The sequence below is a fragment of the Chelonia mydas genome, chromosome 10 (assembly GCF_015237465.2).
Source record: "Chelonia mydas isolate rCheMyd1 chromosome 10, rCheMyd1.pri.v2, whole genome shotgun sequence".
NCBI classification, from domain to species: domain Eukaryota; kingdom Metazoa; phylum Chordata; order Testudines; family Cheloniidae; genus Chelonia; species Chelonia mydas.
The window spans coordinates 50896840-50908866 of NC_051250.2; the positions used below are offsets into that span (position 1 = coordinate 50896840).

Genomic DNA, 12027 nt, shown 5'->3' on the forward strand with positions numbered 1-12027 from the left:
TCTGTGTCCCCACTAAAGCGCGGAATTCGGTGGATTCCGTCCACAGTACAAAGGCTAGCATCGAATGTCGGAGCAGTGCACTGTGGGTAGCTTTCCCGCAGTCCCCGCCGCCCATTGGAATTCTGGGTTAAGCTCCCAGTGCATGATGGGGCAAAAACATTCTCTTGGGTGTTTCTGGGTGTGTGTCGTCAGAAAGCTACGGTAGACAATCGTTTCGCATCTTTTTGGCATGCAGACGCCATACTGCTTTCAGCAGACGGTGCACCGCTGCTCTCCTGCTACTATGAATCCACCTCTCCAACTCAACTCTGCTTGGCCATCGTGAACTGAGCAGCACGGCTTCTGCCGCCAACTCTGCTCTCCTGCTATTGCCATGCTTCTGAGCTTCTCCAAGTTGTCTGTCCTGGGCTCCCACCTCCGTGAAAGCCACTGAAGACAACCATTTTCAGCTGTTGTTCGGCTACAGTGAACCGAACAGCACAGCTTCCGCCACCAACTCTGCTCTCCCGCTATTGCCACGCTTCCGAGCTTCTCCATGTTGTCTGTCCTGGGCTCCCACCTCCGTGAAAGCCACTGAAGACAACCATTTTCAGCCTTTGTTCAGCTACAACAAACAAAGTACAGCTTCCGCTGCCACTCTGCTCTCCTACGTTTCGCACCCTTTTTCCAGGATTACCCATTCAGCCGCCATAGCCATGGAGCCCAATCAGATCTCCGCTGCAGTTTTGACCATTGTAAATATCTCGCGCATTATCCAACAGTATGTGCAGTACCTGCAAAACCGGGCGAGGAAGCGACAACAGCGCAATTACTATTCTGATGAGGACATGGACACAGAGAGCACGGCATGTGGCGATTGGGAGATCATGGTGCTGTTGGGCCAGGTTCATGCAGTGGAACGCCGATTCTGGGCCCGGGAAACAAGCACAGACTGGTGGGACCACATAGTGTTGCAGGTATGGGATGATTCCCAGTGGCTGAGAAACTTTCGTATACATAGGGCCACTTTCATGGAACTTTGTGACTTCTGTCCCCTGCCTTGAAGCACAAAGACACCAAAATGAGAGCAGCCCTCACAGTTGAGAAGCGAGTGGCCATAGCCCTGTGGAAGCTTGCAAAGCCCGACAGCTACCGGTCAGTCGGGAATCAGTTTGGAGTGGGGAAATCTAGTGTGGGGGCTGCTGTGCTGCAAGTAGCCAATGCAATCATTGACCAGCTGCTGTCAAGGGTAGTGACTTTGGGAAATGTGCAGACCATTGTGGATGGCTTTAATGTGCTGGGGTTCCCTAACTGCGGTGGGGCGATAGACAGAATGCATATCCCTATCTTGGCCCCGGAACACTGGGGCGGCCAGTACATAAACCGCAAGGGGTACTTTTCCATGGTGCTGCAAGCACTGGTGGATCACAAGGGACGTTTCACCGATATCAACGTGGGATGGCCGGGAAAGGTGCATGATGCTTGCAACTTCAGGAACTCTGATCTGTTTGAACAGCTGCAGGAAGGAACTTACTTCCCAGACCAGAAAATTACTGTTGGGGATGTTGAAATGCCTATAGTTATCCTCGAGGACCCAGCCTATCCCTTAATGCCATGGCTCATGAAGCGTACACAGGCAGCCTGGACAGTAGTAAGGAGCAGTTCAGCTATAGGCTAAGCAAGTGCAGAGTGGTGGTAGAATGTGCGTTTGGACGTTTGAAAGTGCGCCGGCGCAGTTTACTGACTCGGTTAGATCTCAGCACAACCAATATTCCAATTGTAATTGCTGCTTGTTGTGTGCTCCACAATATCTGTGATAGTAAGGGAGAGACGTTTATGGCAGGGTGGGAGGTTGAGGCAACTTGCCTGGTAGCCATTTTCTCACAGCCAGACAACAGGGCAATTAGAAGAGCGCAGCAGGGCGCGCTGCACATCAGAGAAGCTTTGAAAGCCAGTTTCATGACTGGCCAGGGTACGGTGTGAGAGTTGTGTTTGTTTCTCTTAAAGTTACCCGCCCCCTATATATATATATATGAAAGGAAATAAAGTCACAATTGTTTTAAAACCATTCTTTATTATTTGTTGCACAAAACATTGAGAGAAATCAGAAGTTAGACTGGGGAGGGGCGGGTATTGGGTTAGGGGGGTGGAGGAGGAGGGAAGAACAAATCCAGAAACCAAATCAAAATGTAGGATATGCCAGGTTTCTGCTGCTTGTGCAATCCTCTGGGGTTGACTGTGCGGCTCCCCGTAGCCTCCCCTATCCCCCCCCCCCCCGTGTTCTTGGGCATCTGGGTGAGGAGGCTATGGAACTTGGGGAGGAGGGAGGGCGGTTATTCAGGGGCTGCAGCAGCAATCTGTGGTCTTGCTGCCTTTCCCACATTAGATCCACCATACAGCGGAGCATGTCAGTTTGCTCCCCCATGAGCTTGACCATACCATCCTGCCTGCTTTCATTGCGCATGTCCCTCCTCTCTTCGTATTCATGTAACCCTTTACACGACTCCACAATTGTTTGCCTCCAAACATTCAGCTGGGCCCTATCAGTGCGGGAGGACTGCATGAGCTCGGCAAACATGTCGTCCCGAGTTCGTTTTTTCCTCCTTCAAATCTGGACCAGCCTCTGGGACAGAGTAGATAGGGGCCGCATTGAAACATTTGCGCCTGCTGCAGGAGGAGAAAAAGGAGGGTAGTATTTTAAAAGATATTTTAGAGAACAAGTATTTTAGAGAACAAAGGAGACCCTGTTTCTCAGTGAAACAGGCAATTCATAGTACATAGCACATGTGCTTTCTGTACAAGGTCTCATTTTGCCTCTTATACTGAAGTGCCTGCCACTTTGGTGTGAGTAATCCATCACATGCGGCCAGGCAACAGAATTCAGCTTGCAGGCAGCCTGCGGGCTCTCTGGGATGACTGCTTCACACAACACTCTCCCCACACACCCCCCACACACACCCACCGATGAGGCTCTGAGCAGGGATGAGCCCTTTAAACTAAACGCAAACAGCCCAGTGTGGCTCCGATGAGGCTCTGAGCAAGGATGAGCCCTTTAAACTAAATGTGAATAGCCCAGCGTGGCTGGGTTTCCTCCCCACCGCATTGTTCCGATCAAGCTTTCACTCACCAGAAGTGCCTTCTCCAGGGTCATGGTCCGGGAGCATGCTTTGGGAGTAGAAGGAGGCTATTGGCTCCAGCGTTAAGAATAGTTCCTGGCTAGGGGGGAAAACAGATTCCCCACTTGCCACCTGTGCACTGTCCTCCTCTTCCTCCTCTTCATCCTCCAAAAACTCATCCTCCTCGCTCCGTGCTACTCCCCCCTTGCAGGTGTCCATGGACAGTGGTGGGGTAGTGGTGTCGTCACCCCACATAATTGCATGCAGCTCACGGTAGAAGCGGCATGTATGGGGCTGTGACCCAGAGCGCCCATTCGCCTTCCTGGCTTTTTGGTACGCTTGCCTGAGCTCCTTGATTTTTGTACGACACTGTTCTGTGTCCCTGGAGTAGCCTCTTTCCGTCATGGCCCTGGAGATTTTAGCATACGTATTTGCGTTCCTTTTTTGGAACGTAGTTCTGCCATAACAGATTTGTCTCACCAACATGCAATGAGATCCAGTACCTCCCGTTGGACCACGCTGGAGCTCATCTGCGAATCCAGGACTGTGTGGTCTCTTGAGATGGTGGGCTCTGCATAGTCGCCTGTGATGGTGGACTCTGCAGATGGTCACCTGTGCTGATGGTGACCAAACAGGAAATTCAAAAGTTCCCGGGGCTTTTACTGCCTACCTGGCTAGTGCATCGGAGTTCAGAGTGTTGTCTAGAGCGGTCACAAGGGAGCATTCTGGGATAGCTCCCAGAGGCCAATATCGTCGAATTGCGTCCACAGTACCTGTAACCCGGAACTGCGATCTCGATTTTAGCGCTACTCCACTTGCCGAGATGGAGTACAGAAATCGGAGTAAAGAGCCCTTTAAATCGAAAAAACTGGTTTGGTCGTGTAGACGGAACCAGTTTTATTTTGCGGTAACTCAGCTAATTCCGAAATAACCGCGTACTGTAGACCAGGCCTTACGGTTGTAAAGTCAGGCACTCAAAAAAAGTTAATTCAGGCCCCCGTGCACAAGCATTATAATACAGTTTTAATTAAATGATCTCATGCCATATTCCACAGGAGTCCTGCCTCATTCAGTGCACAGGATGAATGTACTCAATGAATCAAGATTGTGTACGGAATTGTGCTGTTGTCTGTTAAGACTATTGGCCTCATTGCTGTAGAAGTTGGAAGGCAGGGGACTGCAGCAAGAAAAAGGAGGGTCTCCTGGTTAAGGCAGTTGAATGCTGCCCTAGAGAAGTGGATTCTACTCCTGCCTCTGGCACAGATTTCTATGTGAAACTGGGCAAGTCATGTAAACCAAGTTTTTATAGATGGCCACTAAGTGTGTTCTTTATTTATAGATGCCCAACTTGAGACACCTGGGTCTGATTTGCAGAAGTGCCAAGCACCCACAGTTGCAGCTGAAGTCAATAGCAGCTGTTCTCTGAACATATAGTGATAAATATTCTGAAAAAATCAGGCTCTAGGCATCTCAAACAGCATCCAAAATTAGAAGATACTTGACAATTTTGGCCTTCATCTCTCTGTGCCTCAGTTTCCCATCCGTACAATGGGGAGAATATCTTTCTATCTCACAGGGTCTGTGTGTGTTAAGGTAAGTTTATTAATATTTGTGAAGCACTCAGATATGATAGAGAGTAGTATAATTAAAAAAACATGATGAAATTAATTCTTTGCCTCAGGTCACCATCCCATGCTGCACTGACTCAACACCTGGCTTGGACAATTTCAACTAAACACTTAAAGTTTGTCCAAGTTATCAGTACCTGGAAATGGGGTTTTATAATGGAACATATTAGGCAACCTTAGCTATTGGCAGTGGTACAGCTCTGCCTACAGCAAGTCACATCTAATCAGGACAGTGGGTAATGGACCTTTCGATGCCCACATCTCTATGTGAAAGTACCATAGAGTGCACTGTACATACCCTGAGCACACTTCTGGCAACATGTTGTCTCATTAACAAATCTATTTCCATTTCCTGCACAACCTCCATAAATGAAAGTCCTACACTTCTTCAGCGCATGATCAAAATACCACAACAAGTAGGTTCCTTTACAATGTCCAAGATCCTTCTCCAAGAGGCAAACACGGTCTGTATGAAGAACAAAAGGTTAAAATCAGAACATTGGAGATGAAGCAACTCGTTGAATCAGACTAATCTGTTTTCTTTTGTTCTGATCTGCTTAGCACCATACAGTAATTTAAAATACAGGATTTCATCCACAAAACCGCTGAATTCAAAGTGATATGATCAGTTTCTACTAACTACTGACCAGCGTATACAGTAATAAAGCCCCTTAACTACAATGCATTCCTCAGCCAATCTCATCCCCAAATGTCTGCATAGAGGGGCTCTGCAGTGTTTCTGTGGAAGATTATCAAGTCTAGGCTCTGGCGGACTGGTTTGTTATCAATAAGAAAGCCAGGGTTACCTATCATAGATATACTAAAAGGATAGCTATACAACAGATTTGACTAGCTTAATGGCAGGTGTATAATGGGCCAAAGTCTACTCAATTACATCCATTAGTTCAATGAGGTTGCACAGGTAACCAAGGGCCTAACTTAGTCCTGTGTGTTAGTAGGAATCAATTCCTCTATGACATGTGGTGTGGGACTTGAAAGTCTCATTTACTGGCCCAGACCTCTTACACTTACACAGCAGTGTAGAGTAGTAACTAGGACAATAACCTAGGACCCAAGAGATCTGGGTTCTGTTTCCTGACTCTGCCATTGATCAGGTGTGACTGTGGGCAAATCACTTCACTGGGGAGTATTCTTGTTTTAAGATTTTAAGTTCTCTGGGGTATGAACTGTCTCATGTGTTTATATAGCAGGTCCCTGATCTCAGCTGAGACTTCTAGGTGAAATTATAATATATTACACTGCATATGATGGCGGGGGGAAGCTATTTTCCTTCGGATCAAGCCAGCAGTGTTAGGAAAGAAAGGCTGAGAATGTTGAGTGACACATCGAGTTCAGGATGTCTATCCCTGGTTAAGAATCTAAGCCTAAGTCACTTAAAGAGTATTACATGTGATTTCTTGGTGGTATCACCAACAAATTCTTTATAACATCTCTTTTTAATTATAACGTTATAAGTCACAACCCCTATTCAAGAAGAGGAAATGCTTTCAGTAAAAAACTGCTTGTGTGATCATGTTTATTTTTGTAAATGTAAATGCTAATTTTAAAGCTACCAATCCAATGCTTTTGGCCACCTAATACATCACTAATACAATGAAATCCCATCAGCTTTACAGTAATCATTCAGCAACTCAGCCAGCCAGTCACCTACAGAGCTCCCTCTCTACCCTCCCCCCGTATTGTTGTGGAAGTACACACTCAGAGCCCTCTCCAGAAACTCCATCAAACAAATGCAGAGCACCCAGAGGGTCACCAAATTCAGGCCATTTTGGACCAATGAGGGAGTAAGCTTCAGAATCCTGGAACCTTCATAGAGCATGCCCTGCCAACAATCCCCTCTTTTATAAAAAGGAGGATCCAGCTGACTGCAGTTGTTGCAGTATTCAGATTTAAGAACACACAAAGTAGAGAGACAATTGATGCCCTCTTGGGTAGATTATTTCTACCCCAGTTCCCTATGTGTATTTCCAGGGGGCACCCTGACACAAAGTAAGGTAATTTCAAAGCCCAGAATTGATTCCCTTCATTCCCCCTCTTTATACTGTAGCTCTGAATGAAACCATCTGAATTTCCAATCCATGGGTTTAATGGTTTTCCTATAACACTCTGAGGTGGTCCCTTCCATTCCAAGTGACTTATTCTCAGTGGTGATGAAATTTTTTGCAGCGTTACAATTGTAATAGCCTAATAAGGATTCCCACAGTTGTAGAATATGTGCATAGTCCTACAGTGAAAAAGGCTGTATTTACTCTAAACTCAAATTCAAATATGTTTTGAGATCTACAGAGCAATTGTGTTCCTGTAAATGTGATACAAGAAACAGATTGGAATTAAGGTAACCTGATCAAAATTGTTTATTCTCCTGACATGGTCTATGGCAGAGTTGGAATTATAGACCAGATCCTCAGCTGGTATAACTGGTATAGTTCTACTTACTTCAACAGAGCTATACACTGATTTACACCAGCTGAGAATCTTGTTTTATTTGTTTATTTTAAACCACATTGAAAGATTGTTTTCCACTCCTTCATACTGGGGACTCAGGGTGACTAAAGGCACAATGTGATGATGTGCCACTCTTAGAAGAAATTTGACCTTTCCCATGATTTGTGTTTTGCCCAGAGTGACAGCTCTTTCCTGCCCTTGACAACACCTCAAAACTTTGAGACAACTGTCGAAACATACCTGATTCTGTCATTTCTGAGCATATCTGCAAAATACAATCCCTAGAATGGACATTTTTAAAGGCTACTTTGAGATCTTCGGTAACTGGTGATGTGAGCTCAGAGAATTGGAGGCAAACACAAACCTCAGAGGCAAACACATTCATTCTCACACTTCCACAGAACAGTGGTTTGAGCATTGGCCCGCTAAACCCAGGGTTGTGAGTTCAATCCTTGAGGGGGCCATTTAGGGATCTGGGGCAAAAATTGGGGATTGGTCCTGCTTTGAGCATGGTGTTGGACTAGATGACCTCCTGAGGTCCCTTCCAACCCTGGGGGAAAAAACAAAACAAAACAACAACAACCTGGATAAGGAAATAATAATCTTTACTCTAGTACCTTCATATAAGAAACTCTTCAGATCAACCATTTAACTGGCAGGACAGTGTCAAGAATTATAGTTATGAAGATGAGCAGTACAAATTTGTCCCAAACTTGAGCCCTGAAGGAAGGCAGCTGAATTCAAAGGCACTGATCCCATATAGAGCACATTCTGGTAGCAGCAGTGCTTACAGCTGTAGTAGAAATTAGCAGTAGTGGAGCACTATATACAGCAGACAGACAAGGAACTGCAATCTCTTTTCCAGCTGCAGAAAAATAGCATTGGGGGAAGAAATTAAATGCTAGACAGACATTTACAAGATCTCCCAAAGGCCTTGCCTATCTGGGCCTGTATTCTAGATTTTACAGTAAAATGATCTCAAGGATTCCAGTGGAAGATTTTTTGAACAACTAAAGCATTTCTCTTGCAGTGTTTGTAACCCAAACCTTGCTTTATGATCTGTTATGCTTTAGCACAATGCTGCAGAGTATAAACAAAAGTGAAAGTGACTATACATTTCACTCAGTTTGCATAAAGAAAATAGAAAAGAGTATATGAAATAAGCAATCTCTGAATGCATCCAATGAAGTGAGCTGTAGCTCACGAAAGCTTATGCTCAAATAAATTTGTTAGTCTCTAAGGTGCCACAAGTACTCCTTTTCTTTTTGTGAATACAGACTAACACGGCTGCTACTCTGAAACTGTCCATTTTTAAAAAGTCTCCAGTTTTAATTACCTAAGATGTTATTCATAGCAGGTAAGGAATTCTTTTAAACTGAAAGTTCTCCTACGTTTTGCAGTTTTACATACCAGTCTAATCAATTGTTAAACTGCCCATTTTCATCTATGCAACAATGTGAGTGACATCGGGGTGAGATCCAACAATGTTATTTCCTTTAACTAGCTTTAGGGCTTGCTAACACTTACAGTAACTGCTTATGTAAATTTAATGTGACAGTCTCTTCAAACGCAATCTTGCAAATTTCAGAGTAGCAGCCGTGTTAGTCTGTATTCACAAAAAGAAAAGGAGTACTTGTGGCACCTTAGAGACTAACCAATTTATTTGAGCATAAGCTTTCGTGAGCTAGAGCTCACTTCATCAGATGCATCCGATGAATTGAGCTGTAGCTCACGAAAGCTTATGCTCCAATAAATTGGTTAGTCTCTAAGGTGCCACAAGTACTCCTTTAATCTTGCAAATATAATCATAGTTGTGTACTCATGCTTCTAACACTATTAAGTGCTCAGGAGTATTTATTACATCCTTTCATTGGTCAAAACAGAACATTGTCTATCTAGCGCAATTAATTTCATTCCACTATGACTACAGCATTATGAACATGTTTGGCCTAAAGATTTTGGAGAGGGCTAGTTAAGTTAGCTTGGGTGTATTAAACAAACAAATAAACAAAAAAAGCCTGACTCATTTTACATGAAGTGCACTGGGGATACAGAGAAGGACTCCAAATTCTCACAAATCTTCTGATGAAATGGAACCCAACACTGTCCATTAGACTGAAACATTTGGCACTCATGCTGTGTTGGAGTTAACGAAGTCAGTCAATCAGAGAACAAAACCACAGAGAAAATTTAAAGGAGCGCTTAACTAATTTAGGAGCCCAAGTCCCATTAACTTGGTTAGCTAACTAAGCCACATGGGGCAAAACACAAAGCACAGACTTTTGCATTGAAAATATTGAATACTCAAACTGTTTTCAAGTTTTAGATTTTCCTCCCTCCATGAATAGCTTATGAACAACTTTAAGTGAAATAGATTTGAGCACTTCATAATCTATCTGCAAAATTCAACTAATAAATGATGTGTTACAAATTATTTGCTTGTTGCTAGTATACACCAAAGCATTTAGAGGGGTAGAACTAGAAAGAATGGAATGAAAACAACAGAAGGGAAATTTAGGCTGAGTCTCAGGGGGGAAAAAAACAAGCGTCCTAATAGCAAAGATCTTGTATGCTATGGAAGAGACTTCCAGAGGAAGTGGTGGATGAAACCTTGTCCAATCTAAGTCCCAAGCCAAGCACAGAAAAAATCCTGCCAGGAACCATCCTGCACTGGTAGTGAGATGGACTAATGGGTCTTTTCCAGCTCTAATTTCTGTTTGTACAGTACACAGCAGTAGAAGCATGGCAGCTGTTTCAGTGTCTGTAAATTGTAACTGTAGACAGACTGTATAATTTGCCCCCCTACATTAAACAAGTATGTTTGTAGCCAAAATACTCTGCATGATATTTCTCCTGCGTTGTTTGTTGTAAGCCCCAAGACATCTGCCTCTGTGCTGCACATACTCAATTCTAGCTTTGTTTAAATAACTCTCCACTGTTCCCTGCATATATCTGATCCTAGTGCCACTTCGCTCTAGTGGATGTATCTGAACAAACAGGTTTGATGGCTCAGAACACTTTTGTCCTGGTCAGTTTCTATTCTAAAACTCTGAGCAAGAATCTCTGGGCAAAATGCCTAACTGTTTGCAGGGCTAGCACAAGGCCCTCCTTAACTTAGGACGAAATGACACTTGTGCTGCCACATAATTGAATCATAGAATATCAGGGTTGGAAGGGACCTCAGGAGATCATCTAGTCCAACCCCCTGCTCAAAGCAGGACCAATTCCCAATTTTTGGCCCAGATCCCAAATGGCTCCCTCAAGGATTGAGCTCACAACCCTGGGTTTAGCAGGCCAATGCTCAAACCACTGAGCCATCCCTCCCCCTTGGGATAGTTGAGGGGGAATCCTAATTCATAGGCTCATGGACTTGTCCATGGGACAGGCAAATGGGAGTTTTCCTGGGACTTAGTCTTGCAACAGTCCTAGTTCCTTCTCTTTTACCGCATGCAAAGTAATTTTTCAAGCTCAGTTGTTCCCAGTGTTCAGCTGCAATCTGAATACAAAAGGCAGAACTGGCTCAAACTCCCTTTCCCCCAGGCATCTGCCTGTTTCTAGGACTGAAGTAGGCCTTTTGAAGGTTTGTTTCCAGGTTCCAGATGGAACTGGAAGAAGAAATGGCAAAAGACAGCAGGAGGAAGGGGCGGTTATTAGGATTTTTCACCTGCTCTGAAGTGGGAAACCATGGGAGTCTCCTGAGCAACTATGTTCTTCATTAGTTTCCCAAAGCAGTTCAGATAAGCACCAGCACTTTTGGTTGCTTATATACACAGCAAACCCAAACTCTGAACTGACTGACAATACCCAAATGAGAATAAATCAGCCACCAATTTACAGGGCCTCAAATAGAGACCTTCTGTGGAGTGCTGGTGAATGAGCCAACACCTCATATCCACAGCCCTTAACTTTGAGATGCAGAGAAGGACCCAAGTCATAGTTTGGATCTGGACTTGCTTTAGACACTAAAAATAATGTCCAAGACACCCAGATGTAATTCTAGTACTTAAGGTGGTGAAATCTTGCCAGGAGGAGAGGATCAGGAAGTTATAGTATTTAGTATGAACTGAATTTTTAATGTTATGAAATACTTTAAAGGCTGGAATTTTGCTACTAGCACCTTGAGGAATGTAGTGTTATCTCATAGGATGGAACTAAACTAAACTAAAAGACTAGTTAAAGAAAAAACCCAGTTATCTCCATCAAACATTTGACAGTTTATGTAATAAGGTAGAAGAGCCAGAGAAGTGTTTCCTATTTCAGGGTTGGCAATATTCAGTTTGGCACCAGTTACATATCTAAGATCCAATATCTCATAATCCTGCAGAGCTAAATAGAGGAGTTTTTCTACAACTGTAAAGGGGAGATCCCCAAACTGTCCAGTAGAACATACAGCACTTGCTTCTAGCCAGTTCTGAGGTACCAGACTTCAAATCATGTCCAGGGAAACCATCTTTACGAAGTTTTAACAGATTTTTAAATATGTACTGACTATAATTTCTGAGTCCTACACAGTTAGACTCAGGGTCAATACTGTGGGAATTTCAGTGACTATCAGGGACCTCCTCCTCCAGCTGGCAGTAGTATATAAAGCACACATCATCTTGTTTCAGGAAATACACACTACCATTAACACTCAACAATCAATCCCTGTCTTTGCTGTTGTGTCTCACCTCTATTACAGGCATATTGCCTGCACTTAGAATGGCATCCTACATCAGGGAAGGCATTCCAGCAACTTCAGTCTCATCATCAGGTCCAAATGATATAATCAAATGTCAGGCTATAAAAGTGAAGGACCTGACCCTTATCAATGTCTAGAAACCTCCATCAACCAACTG

At 44.1% G+C, this 12027-nt stretch overlaps 1 protein-coding gene across 4 annotated transcripts in view; it reads right to left on the reverse strand.

Moving 5' to 3' along the window:
* Positions 1-12027, reverse strand: part of LOC114021897 (kunitz-type serine protease inhibitor bitisilin-3) — a 64275-nt gene that overhangs the window by 6597 nt on the left and 45651 nt on the right. For all 4 annotated transcript variants that reach the window (XM_043524732.1, XM_027832160.3, XM_043524731.1 and 1 more), the window contains one exon: positions 5022-5189. In XM_043524732.1, the coding sequence (XP_043380667.1) occupies positions 5022-5189 (168 nt within the window). The remainder of the gene's footprint in view (positions 1-5021; positions 5190-12027) is intronic.